The 20,596-nt window shown below is 39.1% G+C and overlaps 1 protein-coding gene across 3 annotated transcripts in view; it reads right to left on the bottom strand.

Moving 5' to 3' along the window:
- LOC122648646 (nucleobase-ascorbate transporter 12) overlaps window positions 1-20,596 on the bottom strand; it is a 37,107-nt gene that overhangs the window by 8,890 nt on the left and 7,621 nt on the right. For all 3 annotated transcript variants that reach the window (XM_043841862.1, XM_043841861.1, XM_043841865.1), the window contains 3 exons: window positions 14,735-14,785; window positions 14,334-14,621; window positions 1,227-1,461 (listed from right to left, as the gene is read on the bottom strand). In XM_043841862.1, the coding sequence (XP_043697797.1) occupies window positions 1,227-1,461; window positions 14,334-14,621; window positions 14,735-14,785 (574 nt within the window). The remainder of the gene's footprint in view (window positions 1-1,226; window positions 1,462-14,333; window positions 14,622-14,734; window positions 14,786-20,596) is intronic.

The following is a 20,596-nucleotide window of genomic DNA, read 5'->3' on the forward strand; positions in this document are numbered from 1 at the left end:
ATTCCTGCGAAGAATCTAAGTCCCATTACAATAAAGAAAAATAACTAGAAAAGGAAATAGCAATTAAACAACTATCTAGCTCTAACTAAAACACTATCCCATGGTACCCCATACTCCATAATACAATAACCCCCACGATACAGTTAAACAAACAACATAAAAACAGAGCGGATGCCAAGTCAGAATTAAGAAGAAATGCTTTAAAATCAAAGGATAGATAATTTGGACTAAAACAGAATAAATAATCATATATAGGTCCATGATTGATGACAGTAAAGGAACCATTTTCTTTGTCCAAGTTCAATGAATAATTATGGGGAAGAGATTAAAAAAAAAAAAAACTTGAACTAGGAGTCATTAAATGAACTGGAAAGGTTTTTTTTTATAGGTTACAATTTATTGGAAACATGAAATGGAGGAGATTTTCATGAGTATTCTACCATCAAAACATTCCATGAAAGATAAAGATTCATTGCAATGAGAAAATTGTAAGACAAACTATACATTATGGAGCTGAATGTTATAAAACAAATAAATAACATCTGTATTAACTGAGAAGAGAAAGTTAAAATGAATAAGTGGCAAGCTAAAAATGAATGCATTCAAGTGCACTTAAAAGTAGCACCAGTTGGTGAAAAGATGAGGGCAAACCAATTTAGAAGGTCCAATCATGTTAGTCAGAAACCAATACATGCACCAGTGACAAGTAATAGGGAAACAGAATGTACCGCATCAAACCATTAAATGTCTTCTTTTGAGTTAACAGAAGATATTGCCCTAAATAGAGCAGAACCGCAAAACAGGATTCATGTAGCTTAAAGAGAGCTGAATGGCTAGAGAAGATTCATGTGTAATAGAAAATTAGCCAATGCAGTTGGGGAAAGGCTTGGTGAGTTGAGCATTTACTTGCTATAATTAGCGACCAAGCGAAAGAGAGATCAAACACACACGGTTAAGGAGGAGGGAACTTTGCTAATTGCATTTGAGAGAGATCAAACACACAGGGTTAAGGAGGAGGGAACTTTGTTGCATTTGAGGCATAGGATTGATGCCCAGTACAACAGTTTTAGCCATGTCACCAAGAGCCAAATACAGGCTGTTAGTCCAAGGAACAGTCTGAAAAGTCAAAATAACTTGTGCATGTATGGCACTGAGATAAGTTTCTGCATAGATGTTCTGTAGTCAGCAATTCAACATCATAAAAGAGAATTATGAAACACACTTACCTACAAGAGACAAGAGTATCAAAATACATGCACCTAACTCAACTGATCGTCGACTACCCATTTTGGTCACTGCAATGGTGTGCACATTTTCAGTAAGAGTCATAGAACCAGTTCCTGTACCCCAGAGACCTGCCAAGATACTTGAAAGGCCTTCAAGACCAATACCACGGCTGAGGACACCTGGTGTTGGAGGTCTGGATGTAACCAATAATGATGATGCATGGTATGAACCAACCTAAGAATAACCATGCAGAAAAATTAGGGGCTCGTAATGAAGCAATCTTTAACTCTTTATTAACAATGAAAATAACTCAAAAGAGGAAATTACATGCAGTAAAATATAGTCAGGGTTTAGCATACTGCAAACTTCCCTTAATATGTTTGTTAAAAAATCTGGAAAGTAAATAAAAGCTTTGAAGTGAGATCAAGAAGAGGGAATAAATTAAATTCCTTCTTCTACTGTTTCTAGGTGACAATTTTTAAGTCATTATGCATTTCTTCAAAAACAACCATAGTCATATGCATGATCTGCATGTGTGCACCACATATATGTACATCTTGCACATAAACTGGGTTTTCATCGGATGACTAACAATCCCCAAAATACTAGTATCCATGCCATCTACTAAATGCAGATTAAACTGGGCCAGACACCCAACTGTGGTGATGGGGTCCACAGTCTAGATGGAATCTAAAGATCACAAAGGTTGGGACCACACGAAGGACCAAGATCTGATTGAAGCATTTGAGGATGAAAAAACAAGAAATTCAGATTCCAGAAATTTAATGCAGTTTTTGGAAGGGAAAAAAAAGGATTATTCTGGTTTAACCAAATGCTGCCCAAAGATTGTACTTATGAGCAAATAATTCTCTACAACAATTCAGCCTTATCCCAACTAAATGGGGTCGGCTACATGGATCCTTGCCCTCCAATCGGCTCTATTTGAGGGCATCCTTGATACAAGGCCTAAGCTATGCATGTCTTTCCTCACCACTTCTCCAAGGGTCATTTTAGGTCTGCCCCTGGCTCTTTTAGTTCCTTTAATCTGAATCAAATCACTCCTCCATACTGGAACATCCAATGGACTCCGATGAACATGGCCATGCCACCTCAAACAACTTTCTCGTATCTTATTATGTATCTGAGCTACTCCCAAATTAGCTCTAATATGATCATTGCTTACTTTATCCTTCCCAGTTTTGCCACACATCCATCTTAGCATCCTGTATCTCCACTACATTGAGTTTAACTACATGATGCTTCTTAACTGCCCAATATTTCACAATACATCATGGTCAGTCCTATGACTGTCCTATAAATTTTCCTTTAAGTTTTAAACGAATACATACATCACACTTTATCCTATTTTAGTTATCTGCATGGTACTAAATCTCGTTTCATTTCGTTTCGGTGTTTCGGTCTGACCGAAATTTCTGAGATACCGAAATTTCGTCGAAATATGGTATTTTTCTATGGGTGTAAAATGCCAAAAATGACCGAGATTTCCGAAATTTCCGAAATGAGATGACCGAAATTTCATCGAAATATTCGAAATATTGCATTTTTTCATATCAGACTTGCGTTTCGTTATTTCGAGTATCTCGACCAAAATTTCGCGAGTTTTAGTACTATGGTTATCTGTGAAACATCATCCTCTATATCAATTTTATTTATGATTGAACCAAATACCTAAAATAATCACTTTGCAGAATCTCTCTCATCAATTTTCACCACTTATTATCCGTTCTAGTATAACTTAGGTTACACACCATATACTCTGTCATCGTTCTACTCATCTTAAAACCTTTTGATTCCAAGGTTAATCTCCATAACTCCAACTTGGTGTTAATCCCTACTTTTGTCTCGTCCACCAAAACAATATCGTCAGCAAAAATCGAAACCACATCTTGAATGTCACTTGCTAAATCATCCATGATAAGCGCAAATAAATAAGGGTTTAAAGTTGATCTTTGATGTAACCCAATTGCAATTGGGAATTCACTACCTCGATTCCCCACAGCTCTTACACTAGTCACCACACCAGCATACATATCTTTATCTATGTCCACATATTAACTTGAAACACTTCTCTTATCTAGTACTTGCCAGATTAACTCTCTTGGAACTCTGTCATAAGCTTTTTCTAGGTCAATAAAGATCATATGGACATCCATCTTGCAATCTCTAAATCTTTCCATGAGTCTCCTAAGTTAGTAAATAGCTTCTTTCGCGGATCTTCCTGGTATAAAACCATACTGGTTCTCTATAATAGTAGTTTCTTGTCTTGAGTGGATTTCAATAACCTCTTATAATTTCATAGTGTGACTCTTACTTTTATGCCTCTATATTTATTGCAGCTCTGAATATCACCTTTATTTTTATAAATTTGAACCACAATGCTTTTCCTCCATTCATTTGGCATTTTCCTTGTATTCATAATCTTATTAAACAGCTTGGTTAGCCAAGATAAACCACAAATTCCTAAGCTCATCCACACTTCTATTGAGACTTCATCTGGGCCTAATGCCTTGCCTACTTTTATCCTCCTTAAAGCTTCTTTTACTTCAGCATCCTTGTCTTTCATACATATCTAAGGCATGTGGTGTCTTGATGGGTAATGCAGTCTTCCGGGACACTATCACTCGAATTGTTTTCATTTAGTTGGCTGTAGAAATAATCTTTCCATCTCTCCTTGATGTCCTCATCCCTTACTAGTACTTTACCATCTTCAATTTTAATACATCTAACATGCTCGAGATCTCTACTCTTCCTTTCCCTCATTTTAGCTTATCGTATACATAGATTTTCCCCATCCTTTGTGCTCAGATTGGGATTATATATTCCTATTTGAATGGTTTAGTTTCTTAGCTTGCTAGTTGTAAGTAACCTTTAGTTTTCTATCGTAATTAGACTTTAGGCTTAGCTACTTAAAGAGTTTTGTTTCAGTTATATGTAATCAGTTCAGATTCTTATAAATAGAGTTGGCTGGTACAATAGAGGATCATTCCATTCTATCACCCAATCCTTTCTCCCATGTCACAACTTCTCCATCTTCGTCCTCTCCTTTTTCCTTCCCTGGTTTCTGATTTCTAAGTTCTGGAATTATTACATGGTATCAGAGCATCAATAATCAACCTCAACATCAGATTCTGGTTTTAAAAGTCCAAGGAGTCCCCTTTCAAAGGTTGCAGCACCCTATTCTGCCTCATACCTACCTAAGGCCTTGTTGATGGCGATATAATGATAACTGGAAGCAGATTCTGTACTTATGAAGCTGGAGGCAGATTCTGAATTGTTTTTCCCCTGATGATCAAGATCTTCAATTACTTCGTATTAGGCCAGCAGACCATGCTCAAGTTCAAGGGTTTGTTGACCCTTAGTAGAGGTATAATAGAGGAGCTCAATATTCATCAGCCACTTACTACTAATCTAGAACAGTTACAACTTCAGTGGGAAGAATTTTATGTTGCAAAGTTTATGGTTGGATTAAATCCTGATAATCAATCTGTTAAAAGTCAATTGCTTGCTGGGGAGAAGGTACCGACACTTCACAAGTCTTTTGCATATCTTCAGCGTACTGTTACACCTTCCCACCATGATACCTGTCCTAAAGAAAGCTCTGCATTTGTTGTTGGCCGTCGCCGAAGCTTTAATTTCTATGGGAGAGAGCGTGGCTCCTGGGGAGGATGTGGTTATGGTGGTCGCAGTACAGGTGGACAGCAGACTGACTGAACCGCTAGATAGTGTTCCTTTTGTGGCAAGTTAAATCATATTATTGATACTTGCTGGGAAAAACGTGGAAAACCAGACTAGGCTCCATAATCAGCTGCATCAGATGGTAATCTGAGAATGTGTCTTGTGGAGACACCAATATTGTATCCTCATTTGGAGCTGCTCCATCATCCGGTTCCGGGACTCGCGCATGATTACAATCAAATTCTTAAGCTTCTCCAAAACCTCCAGCCTTTCACTGGCACTTCCTCATCATCCACTGTTACCATGGCTCACATAGGTACATCCGTCTTGCTTTCTACCACTTCATCTACTCCCCGGATAATTGATTCAAAAGCCTCCACCCATATGACTGGCAAGTCTCACGTTCTCTCTTCACCTCAAAAGGTTGCACATCCTTCTAGAGTCATACTTGCAGATGGCTCCTCTACCTATGTGACTGCTTATGGGTTTGTCTTTCTACCCTCTTTTCTAGTTTTTCTTAGTTAACTACTTAACTTCTGTTCCTTATATTCCTGACTAACCTTTAAATCATATGTTTGTTCGTCAATTAAATAGATCCTTAAATTGCTCAGTAACCTTTTACCCTACCTGTGGTGTTTTTGAGGATCTCCAAACAAGGAAGATGATTGGTGGAGGGTGTGAGAAGGATGGCCTCTACTATTTTGATGACTCCAATATTACGTCTGCTCTTGCTACCTCTCCACTTCATTGGCATTACTGCTTGAAACATCAAGCTTCAACAAACGGTTCACATTTCCAAGACAATTTCTCATTAGTTTGAAGGATGTGATCTTGGAAAGCATCATTGTACCTCATTCCCATCTTGTAATGCTCCTTGTAGTTTGTTTTCTTTAATTCACTTTCATGTGTGGGGTTAAAAGTCAGTTAGGTTTTGTTACCTTTGTTGACGATCACCCTCGTATGACGTAGTTATATTTGTTAAAAGGATCAATATAAATTTTTATCTACATCTAAAAAACTTTTAATTCTGAAATCAAGACTCAGTATGGTGTATTAATTAAGTTTTTCATTCAACGTGAAATATCTTATTTTTGCTCCGCACGTAATATGATTCATCAAACTAGTTACCCTTATACTCTTCAACAGAATGGTGTTGCTAAAAGAAAAAACAGGCACTTACTAGAAGTCACCCGTTCATTAATGTTTTATATGCATGTTCCCAAATGTTTATGGAGTGATGCAGTTCTTACTGCTTGCTATTTAATAAACCACATGTCATATGTTCTTCGTAATCAATCTCATCTTTTTTTATGTTAATCCATTTGGTTTGTAATATAGTCCTAGATAGATAGGAGACCTACTAAGAGCCCGACAACCAGGATCTATTGAGTTGTTGGTTCGATGGGGGACAGAATTGAGGTTTTAGGTCAATTTTAGGGTTAGGGTTAGGGTAATGGAGGTCTGTCTTATATGGTAAAGCTAAGCAGGTGTAGGGGAGTCTAATGAACTAGGTTTTATGGGTTTTGGATGGGTAGAAATAGGTTAGATGGATTTGGGCAGCAACTAGGGTTAGGGTTTTGAAAGGTGGAAGATGATGGAATTTAGGGTTTATAATAACAGGAAATCAGGTGGTTGAATGGGCTTAATATTTAGGTTGAGTGTGGTTAGGGTGGAGGGGATATATGCTGAAAGTTACGGCTAAATAAGATGGTTTAAATCTGGAGTAATGGAGGTTTCCTAGTAGAGATAGGAGAGGGGTAAAAGTGTAATTTCAGACAATCGACTGGGTGGATGGTACTGAAATTTGGATCCAGTCTCGGTTAAGGTTAGAGGAAGATTCAATCAAAATTTTAGCAGGTTCTAACAGTTAGATTTGGCTAGGCAGATTTCTCGTGAAAATCACCTTGCATGTGTGACCTTCTAGAAGGGAAGAAGAATAGTTGCAGGTTTTAGGGTTCTAACGGATCTATGGTACTAATGGTGAATGAGGAAGGTAAGGATTGAGTATTGGCAATGGGGATCGGTGAGGGTGGGTTTAGAGGATTAGGAGAAGAAAGGGGGAAGGTTAATAATGCTGAATACTTACTTGTAGCAGATCTTCAATGGTAGTAGCTATAAGATCAGAATTAAATCCTCCCGATCTACAAGATGCAAGGAGATGAGTAGCAGATCTGCCTGGTCTACAAGACACAAGGAGTCAACTGGAGATCCACCAGTCCCTTCACCTTGATATTACTCACAAGGCAGCACTCAATAGTGCAAGACAGTAGCAGCAAAGGCAGCAAGCAAAGATTTTTTTATTAATCAAATTCGTGTTCAATGTTTGCCCCCTTACAACCTTACATAAAAGACTCAAAATTAGACTCCTACACTGAAAAGGAAAGACCTAACCCAATCCTTAACCTATTAGGTAACTTAATTTGACTAGGAAACTAAAATAGACTCAAAATAGAGTTTCAATCCAGCCCAACTAAACAATTAAAAGAAAACTACAAAAATCACTTAAATTGAACCACTGGTTCAAACCAACTTTGGACCAGTTCAATTTAAAACATCAAAACATTAAAACAAGAAAACTAAGTATAGGACTAAAACATCTAATCCCGTATGCAACCTAATTACCCATATTTTAGGCCCATAAAAGTGGACTATTACATAGAAAAACCATGGAATCAAAGGCCCAACATGTATATAACCCAACCCTAGACTTATTCCTAATAAAATACGCCCATTTTGGTGATGAATCTGCATCAATTTGCCTCCATGGGTGTTTGGTTGTGTTTGTTTTGTTCATAACCTTTGCCCAGAAATTCATAAATTATCCCCGCGTGCTATCAAGTGTGTATTTCTTGGCTATGCTTGCACTAAAAAAGGGTACAAATGCTATGATCTCATTAACCGTCAACATTTTGCCAGTGCTGATATTACCTTCTTTGAATCTACACCATACTTTTCTATTGAGAGTCGCCAGATGGATGTTGATGTTCTAATATCTCCACAATTCCAGTCTTTATTCCCTTTATTGACTCTCCTTCAGCTAGTGCCCTAGCTAAACATTAGCAAGTCTACAAGCGCCGTCCAAAGTCTACTTCCATGAACCAAGATGCTCCTTCGCAACCGCCCTCTACTTCATCGGAATCCTTGCCTAAGGATCTTCCATCTCCTAACTTGCCAGCTGCTCTTCATAAAGATAGTTAACCTTGTACTCAACAATCTTAGGCAGGCTGCTTATCCTATGTCCCAAGGTCATTGCATCTCATCTTCGCCCTTTACTTCACAATTTTGCCTTCTCTTTATCTACTATGTTTGTACCTACTAAGCATCAAGATGCCTTGTTGCACCCTAATTGGAAACATGCCATGAATGTTGAGATGGATGCCCAATTGGATCGTCCGACTTGGACTCTTAATAATTTACCCTCAAAGAAGGAGCTTATGAGGTCTCGTTGGGTGTACATAGTTAAATATCTTCCCGATGGTACAGTTGAGCGACTTAAAGCTCGGTTGGTTGCAAAAGGTTTTACTAAGACTTATAGTGTTGATTACTTTGAGACCTCTCCAGTGGCAGGTCTTCATTCTGTATGAGTTCCTATCTCTTTGGCAATGAATTGTGATTAGCCTCTGTTTCAACTAGATATCAAAAATGCATTTTATGGTGATTTTGATAAATAAGTGAATATGAAGCAACCCCAATGTATGCTGCACAGGGGGATATGCCGTCTTTACAAGGTTATGTATGGGTTGAAACAGTCTCCACGACATCATTCAACAATGTGCTTCACGCTATATATGGGCACCAATACAAAGTGATAACAACAAACTCTTAATGGGGTCGGCAACATGGTCCAAACAAAGCAAAGTAGGTAAAATTGCAATCTAACCAAACAAAAGAGAATGAAAAGAAAGGAAAAGAGGGTTGTGGAAAAAAATATAGATTGCTGGCAATATAATTGCAGTGTGATTATCACAATATATCTTCATTGGTTTAGGAACTACGAAACACAACTCTTGTAAGAGAGACATCAACCATATCAACTCAGCTGTCGTATGAGCCATAACTTTATACTCAACCTCAGCACTCTGTCTAGCCGCAGTAGTCTGCTTCTTACTCCTTTAAGAAATAAGATTACTACCAGCAAAGGTGCAATATCTAGTGGTCGATCATCAATGTAACCATGACAACAGTAAATGAGAACTTTGCCAAGAGAACCTTTGACATGCTGCAGAATGCGACAAGCAACATCCCAATGAGTATGTTTAGAAATCTCCATAAATTGACTGATGGCCCCAACAACAAAGGAAATATCCGGACGAGTGATAGTGAAATATATAAGTTTCCCAATAAGTCATTTGTATTGATGTTTATCTTCAAAGTATTTTCCATTGCTCACCCTAAGTTTCAGATTTAGATCCATAGGACTGTCAACATGCTTACAGCTCAACATACCAATTTCATATAGAAGGTCCAGAACATATTTCCTGTAAAAAAAAACGGATACCTTTCTTGCAATGAACAACTTCAATACCCTAAAAAATCCATGAGTACTCCTAGGTCCGTCTAAAAATGCCGATCGAGAAATGCCTTAACCTCTTCAATACCGGAAAATTCATCACCTGAAATTATGATATCATCAACATACACAACAAGAATCACAACCTTGTCCCTTCGACGATGTACGAACACTGAGTGATCAGAGAAGCACTAAGTGAACCCATATCCACCAATAACATTACTAAACTTATCGAACCAAGCACGTGGAGACAATTTTAGCCCTTATATAGCCTTGTGAAGACGACATACCTTAGACGCATTCAGGTAAGAAATGCAACCAACCTCTACATCAAGATTACCATAAAGAAATGCATGTTTGATATCGAGCTGAAACAGAGGCCAATCAAGATTCTTTGCTAAGGAGATAAGAATGCGTGCAGAATTAAGTCGTGCCACTGGTGAGAAAGTCTCAAAATAATCAACACCATAAGTCTGAATAAAGCCTTATGCAACCAACCGAGCTTTCAGGTGCTAAACGGAACAATTAGGAAGATTGTTAACCTGTGGACACTTATTAATACATCACAATTTCCTTTCCGGAAGGTAAGTCAATAAGAGTCCAAATCCGGCAATCCAACAAAGCAACCATCTCAACATCCATAGCATGTTTCCAACTAGGGTACAATAAGGTTCCTAAAACTTAGTAGGTACACAAACAGTAGATAAAGACAAAGCAAAGTTGTGAAATAAGGGTAGAAGATGCGATATAGTAACAAATTCAGACAAAGGGTAAACAATTTGAGACTGTTGAATACAAGAACGATTACCTTTACAAAGAGCAACAGGCAAGTCAAGAGATGGAAGATTCCCAGCCAAGGTGTCTAACGAAGTAGAGGGCGGTTGCGAAGGATCAGCATGGACCGTGGAAGTGGACTTGGGACAGTGTATGTCGACCTACAATTGCTTAGCTAAAGCACTATCAGAACTAGAGTCAATAAAAGGAACAAGGACTGGAAGTGGTGGAGGCATTAGAATACCATTATCCATTTGACGGCTCTCAACAGAAAAGTATGGTGTAGACACAACGAAGGTAACATCAACACTAATAAAATATTGACAGTTAATATGAACATAGCATTTGTAACCATTCTGAGTACGAGCATAGCCAAGGAATACACACTTGGTAGCACGTGAGGATAATTTATCTAGTGCATGGCGAAGGTTATGAACAAAACAAACTGATGATGGCATAGAGGCAGCAGTGGAGGGTGTGGAAGCCCAGCTCAATCACCCAAAGATCTTTATAAGATCTGAGAGAATAAGAGCCCAACGTGGCTAATTGGATGCTGATTTAGTGTTGATTGCAATCAAGGATTGATTGACTGATTTACAGTTGATTGCAATCAAGGATCCTTACTTGGCTGATTTGGTGTGATTGCAATCAAGGATTGATTGACTGATTTACAATGATTGCAATCAAGGATCCTTGATTGGCTGATTAGGTGTGATTGCAATCAAGGAGTGGTTGGCTGATTTACAGTTGATTGCCTTCTAATCCTATCCTTAATTAGTTTTTTACCTAATATGCTATGTTTTTTTTATTTAATATGTTCTTATTTTAGAACATCTCAATCTTAGGCTTGGACATTGAGATTGGGCTTTGGGAATCCTATAAAAGTATCTACTGTAATAAGGAAAGGCAGAATTATTGAGTAATTAATACTTTTGGCCTCCATTGGAGTGTTTCCAAGGAACTTGCGAGTTCCATTTTCTGTGTGTTCAAGTGTTAATCTCCTCCCTTCCCCTGCTCGATCCTACCCTTGGCACAAGGCTGCTCCACAAACACAACCAAAGGCATGCGATTTATTAAACAACAAGCAATAAGGACAGCATCACTCTACAAATATTTGGGAACATGCATATGAAACATCAATGAACAAACAACCTCTAACAAGTACCTATTTTTCCTTCTAGCAATACCATTTTGTTGAGAATTACAAGAGCAATTAGTTTGATGTATTATACCATGCGTAGACCAAAAATCAGATATTTCATGTTGCTTATACTCTAAGGCATTATTAGAACGAAAGACTCTAATTGACATATCAAACTATGTCTTAATTTCAGAATACAACTACTTAAAAATAGATAAGAATTCAGAACAATCCTTTAACAAATATAACCATGTCATACGAGAGCAATCATCAACAAACATAATAAAGTAAACAAAGCCTAACTAACTCTTGACACAAGGACCCCCCACACATTGGAGTGAACTAAAGAAAACAAGGAAGAATTACGAGGAGCATCACGAGATGGGAATGAGGTATGGTGATGCGCCTTTGTCAAAGGTATCATGGAAAAGGTGTAACAATACACTGAAGACGTGCAAAAGACTCATTAAGTGTAGGTACCTTATCCCCAGTAAGTAACTCTTAGCAAACTGATAATCTGGATTTAATCCAACCATAAACTTGGCAACATAGAAATCTTCCCATTGAAGTTGTAACTGCTCCAGATTAGTAGTAAGTGACTGATAAATATTGAGTTCCTCTCTTACACCTGTAAAACCATTGAGGTATTCCTTCAATGACTAGTCTCCCTGCTTGAAGGTAAAAAAGTTTATCATATAACTCATAAACCCTAAATATATTCTTCTTGTGGGAGTAGGTTCGTTTCAAATCATCCTCCACTCCTTTCGCAATTGGGTGGAATATCACATTAGCTGCAATAGGTTGATCTATGCTATTCCATAACCATATAAGGAGAGTATCATTCTTACGCATGCATTCCCCATAGGCTTTATTATCAGCAAGTTCTTTGGAATCAGCGGAAGGAGGACCAGATTGAAGGTGTACTTCAGCTTGCCCTTTGCATTAATATAAACCTTGACTGCCTAAGCCCATATCAGATAATTTTCAACTACAATGAGTTTTATAGTGATGATCTGGACATTGACATTGTCCGTGGAAGGCTTAGGATCAGTCATTATGAACGAGCAACCTTCAAAATGAATCCTAAAAGTAAGAAAACCAGCAAAAGGTGGTTTCAAATACCACATATAAGTTGTCTGATTGACACCAAATCAGAGTCAAAAGACCTGTTACTATAGAAGAACAACTCCCCCCCCCCCCCCAACAAAGTCGAAGGAATCTACCAGATAGATCCCAATTCATTTCAGAAGCAATAGTTCTGAAAAATCCTCAGAAAACAAAGTACCGCAAGAGAACAACAAGCAATCTGCAACTCAGAAAAGAGAAGCCCTGATTAACTGGGATCGAAAAAACCTTAATAAGGGGGTAAACAAAACCCCAAAAGATCAGTCTGATCTGCTGAACAGATTAGGGCTAATTAGATAACCAAACTGTCTGGAAATTTACCCTCAGGTACCATCTGGAATAATGTGAGCAGTAATAACACATGATAAGCAACGCTGATCTACTTCAAAATACAATTGAGTGTCCTTCCAGTGAGGATGAATAAAACCTGAAAAGTTGAAGACGATCTGCTGGGTAGATAAATTTTGTTTGAAGATCTCGATACTCCTTCAAAACAGAATTCCAGAACTGCTGTGAATCTAAATATGAAATATGAATCTAATCCACTACTCACTCCATGTAAACCAATAAGAAGACAATAGAGGCCCTAGTTTATCATTGTATCATCAACAAGTAGGGCCTAAAAGAGATGTTAAGCAACATAGGTTGCTGCAACCTAGAACCGAGAACTTAAAAGACCTTTAAAACTAGAAAATAGTGTTAACCCATGTTATGTAAGGAGCTCTGTTACCATGTAATGATATCAACTCCTTAGAGAACCAGAAGAGAAAGAGATGAAGAGAAGAAGAAGAAGAGGATGATGAGAATAGAAGGGGGAAGAGGACTGGACGATAGACTATATATACTATCGTACCAGCCCCTGGATCTTTATATATTAAGTAAAACAGAACTACAATAGGAGAAGAACACTTACCTTGCTCACCTAAGACCTAAACAGAATAGGAAACTAAGGACTAAATACAATAGAAATAGGAAACAATAAGAGATTAAGAGAAACTACTTAACCAAAAATATAACCCCATGGTATAGAGTTCCATGGACACCCGTGGACCTCCAACCGAGATACAAGCACTCTAACAAACACCACCCACTTGGCATTAACAGGTAAGAATCACTTCAACTATAGAGAAAATAACTATCCTAGAACAGTAAAACACCGAGGCAACTTTAGGTGACAGCATGGCTGCTAGCTTAAGAAGTTGGCTAATGAACCAAGTGCAGGCAAACTAATATCCACTAGTCGCATATAACTTATTATTAGGTACCTGGGGAGAGGGGTCTCATAATCTCGAAGATCAATCTCAAGGCATCTTAAAACTGATCTGTCTCAATCAACTAGCATAATTTCCTTTGTTATTTCTTTTCTCTGTTCCGCTCTATTCAGTGTTCAGATCTGTTACATTCTTGTTTTCCTTTCTAGCAAAAAAAGTGACTTTTTTTTTTCTTTTTTTTTTTTTGAGGTGAAATAAAAGAAGCTATTAAACATGACAAGGTGTAATGCATTGTCTTAGCCCCATAAGACTTCTAGTAACAAAATCTATATCAAAGGCAGCAAAACATGATATGCTAAAGCTGAAATATTGTACCTACATAATATGCACAAGAGCCAAAGTCATCATAATCTGTACAAATGAATACCTAGGATTGTCTTATGCCAAATTTATAATAAAAAAATATTTTGTCCTAAGTGGCCTAGGCATACACCTGGATTCCTGGGCATCCACATAATCATGTATTGCCTAGACTGGTGCACCGAGGCACCCTTCAGCCACCAAGGACGTGCCTTGAAGCACTACAAAATACAACATTGGCGTCCAATAAAATTTCTAAGACCATGCTGAGAAGAGGCAGGAAACTCACTGAATCAACTGATGCAATTATGGACACCACAGACATCACAGAAGCCATTTTCCAGTCAAAGACAGGTGTACCCCATTGTAACGGGTATGGAAATCTAAACCATGGGGAAGATTTCAGTGCATGAGAAGTATCAACTCGACAGTACTTCATCCTCGAAACATGTTTTCTGCACGCTTCAGATATAATATTTGAGGCAGGTACATTTACATCACAACCCTTGTAATTATAGGCACCAACTTCAGTAAGAAGGAAAGCTACAGCCCATGTGATTGCAAGACCCAAGGGAACCTACAGGAACATTAAAAACATGTCAACCACACTCATAGGAAGTATTTTCCATTAACAAAATAAAATGCACTGAAAATAAAGGATTCACAAAACAAAAAAACTTATAGACTTACTGCATAAATTAGAAATATACGATGACCGAAGACAGATATTTTACGAAGATACTGCAACAAATTTACAAGGAAAAGTACGTCAGACATTTGATGCTCATTTACAAGGAAAACATGTTTTAGAAGGTTGTAATAACCATCATGAAACCACAAGTCTTAAATATATATGAAAAATTAAGGAGTCTGAAGTAAAGGAACTTTAAAGAGATGAAAATAGGTAGAGCAATAGGTCCAAATGGTATTCCAATAGAGGTGTGGAAGAGCTTAGGAATTATGGAATAACTTGGCTAACTAAGCTGTTCAATAAGATTATGAGAATAAGAAAAATGCCTAATGAATGGAGGAGAAGCATTGTGGTTCTGACTTATAAAAATAAAATATTCAAATTTGTAATAGCTATAGAGGAATAAAACTTCTGAGTCATACTATGAAATTATGGGAGAGAGTGATTGAAACCCGCCTGAGACAAAAAACTAATATTTCAGATAACCAATTTGGTTTTATGCCAAGAAGATCAACCACAGAAGCTATTTATTTGAATAGGAGACTAATGGAAAGATTTAGAGAATATAAAAAGGATCTGCATATGGTCTTTACTGACTTGGAAAAAGTTTATCATAGAGTCCGACAGAATTAATTTGGCAAATATTAGAGAAGAAAAGTGTTTCGAGTGATTATGTGGACATAGTTAAAAAAATGTATGATGTAGTAACCAATGTAAGAACTGTGGGGGGCAGGGTAGCGAACTCTCAATTACAATTGGATATTTGGATTACATCAAGGATTAGCTTTAAGCCCATATTTCTTTGTGTTAATCATAAACAAGCTGACTAGAGACATTCAAGATCAAATCCCTTGGTGTATGGTATTTGCTGATGATATTGTTTTAGTGAATGAAACAAAAGCAAGGATAGATGCAAAATTGGAATTATGGAGATCAATCTTGGAATCAAAAGATTTTAGATAAGTAAAACAAAAACAGAGCATATGGTAAATAAGTAACAAAAGAACTGAAAGGGAGGTAGTGAAGATTGATGATAGGGAAATACCACAAAGTGAAAATTATAGGTACCTAGGTTCAATCTAAATAAAGAATGAGAAATAGAAGATGATGTTGCACTAAGAATTAGAATAAGGTGGATGAAGTGGAGGGGTACGTCCGGAACGTTGTGTGATTGACGTATTCCTTTAAAACTCAAAAGAAAATTTTCTAAGATAGTTATAGGACCAGCAAGGTGTTAAGAATAGGAGTTTAAGGGTATTCTTGTATATAACCACATGTATTTTATATTTCTTCTGTTATTTGTATAAGGCCAGGGGCCCCTGTGTAATTAGTTATTCTTTTACAATATAAGGAAGTTTGTCTCTAGTTTGAGATAGAAGAGATTAAACACAACCGTATGTGCTCTTCTCTTTCCCTCTCTTTTCCTTCTTCTCCTTCCTCTCTAAAACTGAACATGGTATCAAAGCGTACTCTTCCTGGAGTTTGAAGGTGTTAGAAGGGTGTTTAGTGGACCAAGAGGTGGTTTCCTCTCTTGGTTGTTGCTGGAGTTTGAGCTCCAACCTGCGGTTCTTCACAGATCTGTTTTCTCTCTCGGTTCTCATCCAAATGGAGAGCAACCAAGTGCTCTAGCTTCGTTTGGAGGTTACCTTTCTTCCCATTGTGTCATCTCAAGCCAGTTGGGAGCATCCAAGGGACAGGAGTGAATCTCGGCCAGGACTGTTCTGCCCTGTTTTCCGCCCGCCAGAGTGTGGGATTGGCAATAGCTCTTCACTAGAGCTTTGTTTGGGAGCTGTTTTGGACTACCCACTGTCGTTTCTTGGTAAGGAAGACTTTTCTTTTCTACTCCGCTGCTGTTTTCTGTTTGTGTGAGGCTCTACAAGTTTTTTCAAGCTTTGTGGTCTAGGTTACCTCTTTTTTGTATTACTTGGGAATCTATTGTTCTTGCTTGAAGTCGTTGATTGCTCCTCTCAAGTGTTTGTTTTAAAACCACAATGGGTGAAAAACTGTTGAGACATCTGAACTTCCCATCATTAGCAGCCTTGCCAATCCCTCTATCATATGAGAATCCAAATGTTCAGCTCCCCATTGTTAAGCTTGATAGTAACAATTACTTGGATTGGTCACGGTCAATGAAGCTTATCCTTCGAAGTAGGGGGAAGTTGGGATATATATCTGGGAGCTTTAAGGCCCCTTCCATTGATGATCCGGGTTACTCTAAATGGGAAACCGAGAACTCCCTTGTGATGACTTGGCTCATTTTTTCAATGAAGCCGGAGATTGGAAGAAGGTTTATGAGCAAGGAGACAGCCAAAGATATTTGGGATAGTGTTGCTCGTATTTTTGATAGAGTGGGGACTCTACAAAGGTTTATCAACTTCTTCAACAGATTGTTAGCCTGCGTCGGGGTGACAAAAGTATCTCGAGTACTATAGCCTTGTTGTGGGACTTTGGGAGGAGTATGATCACTACAGAGATCTCCAGCAGTGTCCTGTTGATGAGCCTAAAGTGCATCGCTTATTTGAGAAGGAGAGGGTCCTGTTCCTTCTTGGAGGTCTTAACTCGAGTTTGAACCCATACGGGTACAGATACTTGGCCGACCAAGTCTTCCCTCCCTGGAGGAGGTGTGTGGTTATTTACAGAGTGAGGAGACGCGTAGAAGTGCTATGGAGACCACTCCCACTGTTGAGCGCTCTGCTCTTGTTTCATCCACTCCACAGGACCGTCCTCCCTTCACTAAGGGGGCTGGTAGAGGCCGATTCTCCTGTGACTATTGTGGCAAGTCTGGGCATAAAAAGGAGTTTTGTTGGGATCTTCATGGGAAACCACCCTCTACTGCATCTGGAGGACAGAAAGGACCGAAGAAGAATGGGCCTAAAGCCCATGTTGGGGTTCATGAGTCTGATTCATCCTCCCTCTCCAAAGAAGACATAGCAGCTTTTCGTCGGATTGTAGCACACTTGGATGGATCCTCCTCATCGCACCCACTACTTCCATCGCTTCTCTACAGTCTCTACTTCATCTGCCACTACACCCTGGGTAATTGACTCAGGGGCCACGGATCACATGACTGGTAGGTCTCAGCTTTTTAACTCCTACTCAGTTTGTTCTGGAAAAGATAAGGTAAAAATTGCTAATGGTTCCCTTTCTTCCATCTCGGGTAAGGGAGATGTCCAAGTTACTCCACTTATCCCTTTGAAGTCTGTCTTTCATGTTCCCAACTTTGCCACTAATCTTCTTTCCATTAGCCAATTGACTAAATCTTTGAACTGCTTTGTCACATTTTTTCCTACCCATTGTCTTTTTCAGGATTTGGTGACGAAGAGAGTGATTGGCAGTGGACGTGAGACTGATGGATTATATGTTCTGGACACTTGTGCTTCCCCGTGACGATAGCTCAATCTTATGTGTGTGGGCAACATGGCGGACGTACACAGGAGGACATTTTGCTTTGGCACCGGCGTTTGGGACATCCTTCCTTTTCTGTTATGAGAAAAATGTTGCCACATTTATTTACCTCTTTTCCTGTCAATCATGTTTTTCATTGTGAACCTTGTCTTTTTGCAAAAAGTTGTAAGACAGTTTATCCATCTTCTAGCAATAGATCTATTTCACCTTTTCACATTGTTCATACCGATGTTTGGGGCCCTTCCCTGTTACTTCTTTACGTGGCTTCCGCTACTTTGTCTCCTTTATTGATGACTTCTCTCGAGTTACTTGGGTTTATCTCTTGAAACAAAAGAGTGATGTCTATGTTGCATTTAAAAACTTTTATGAGTTGGTTTACACTCAGTTTCAAACTCGTATTCAGATTGTCCGTTCTGATAAAGGTGGAGAGTATATGTATGGTGGTTTGGAGTCCTTTTTTTTCTGACCGTGGCATTATCCACCAGGTGGCTTGTGTTGATACCCCTCAACAAAATGGGGTTGCTGAAAGAAAAAACCGCCACCTGCTGGAAGTAGCCCGGTCTCTTTGGTTTACAATGCATGTTCCAAAAACCTTTTGGTCCGATGCCTTACTCACTGCAGCTCTTTCTTATCAATCATATGCCCTCCAGTGTCTTGAACTTCAAAGTACCTCTTGCGGTCTTACCCTTACTTTCTTCTTCTTTTTCACTTCCCCCACGGGTCTTTGGTTGCATCTGCTATGTCCATCTTAGCAAATCTGCCCACACTAAATTGGATCCTAAGTCCTCGAAGTGCATCTTTCTTGGGTATTCCTCTACCTCTAAAGGCTACACATGTTATCACCCTCCTACCCGTCGGTGGCTTCTCTCCAAAGATGTTTCTTTCTTTGAACATCTTCCGTATTTTCAGTCACCTCTTCAGGGGGAGTGTCGTGGTAGTGAGGTTGAAGAGGCTCCTGAGTTTCTATCATTTCCTTCCCCCTCTCTCGTCCCTATTTCCCCATTTCAAATTGACAAGGGAAAGAAAAGGTCCGAGGATACTGTTGTTGAGGGGGAGTCTCCGAGTGCAGAGGTGAACAGAGAGCAGGGGGAGCTACTTGTGTACACAAAGGACAAGAGAAATCCTCCTTCATAGCTCCCTATACGAAGACCGCCAAAATCCTCCTTCGTCTCCTCATCCCGAGAGACAGTATACCTTCCTCTACTCCTACACCCTCGGACTTAGATCTTCCTATTGCTCACCGCAAAGGAACTCGAGCTTGTACTAATCCCATTGCCAAGTTTGTCTCCTATGATTCTGTCTCCCCTACGTGTATTGCTTTCAATGGCTATCTCCTCCATCTCTATTCCTAAGAATGTAGTAGAGGCCATGGCTGATCCAAAATGTAGAGAAGCAATGAATACCGAGATGGTGGCCCTTGAGAAGAACCACACTTGGGATCTTGTTGAACTCCCAAAGGGGAGAGTTCCTGTTGGATGCAGATGGGTATTCACAGTCAAGTTCAAGTCTCGATGGTACTGTAGAGAGATATAAGGCAAGATTGTGCTAAGGGCTATACCCGGTGTATGGCATCGATTATCGTGAAACCTTTGCTCGTGGCCAAGCATAACTCCATTCGGGTACTCCTCTCAATGGTCGCAAACCTTGATTGGCCATTATACCACTTGATGTAAAGAATGCTTTCTTACATGGTGACTTAGAAGAAGAAGTCTACATGCACTCTCCCCCGGGTTCAAGCATCCTAGTGGCAATGGAAAAGTGTGTCGTCTCAGAAAGCGCTTTATGGCCTTAAACAATCTCCTCAGGCTTGGTTTGAGAGGTTTAGGCAAGCTATTCTACGAGAATGGATACATCCAAAGTCAAGCTGATCACACTTTGTTTATACAAAGGAAGGGCAACACTATTACAGCTCTTATTGTATATGTTGATGACATTGTGGTCACGGGAACAATAAACCGAAATCACAAAGCTTAAACTTTACTTGGCTCGGCAGTTTGAGATCAAAGATCTTGGTCCATCAAGTATTTTCCGGGATTGAAGTTTCAAGATCCAAGCAAGGGATCAGTGTTTGTCGGAGGAAGTTTGTCCTGATCTACTTACAGAGACAGGGTACTTAGGGTGTAAACCAACCTTCTCTCCTATTGATCGAATCACAAACTAGGAGAAGATTGTGGTGAGCCCCTTGTAGATGCTGAAAAATATCAGAGATTAGTAGGCAAGCTAATCTATCTTTCCTTTACCCGACCGGACATAGCCTATGCTGTTGGCGTGGTAAGTCAGTTTATGCATGCACCCAAAATGGGACATCTTGATGCAGTGTATAGGATCCTCAGATACTTAAAGTCATGCCCTGGAAAAGGTCTTCTCTTCTCTAGAAATGGTCACTGAGGATCGAAGCATACACGATCTGCCGACTGGCTGGATCTATTTCTCGATCGAAGATCCACTTCGGATAT

Source organism: Telopea speciosissima, chromosome 1 (genome assembly GCF_018873765.1).
Source record: "Telopea speciosissima isolate NSW1024214 ecotype Mountain lineage chromosome 1, Tspe_v1, whole genome shotgun sequence".
NCBI lineage: Eukaryota > Viridiplantae > Streptophyta > Magnoliopsida > Proteales > Proteaceae > Telopea > Telopea speciosissima.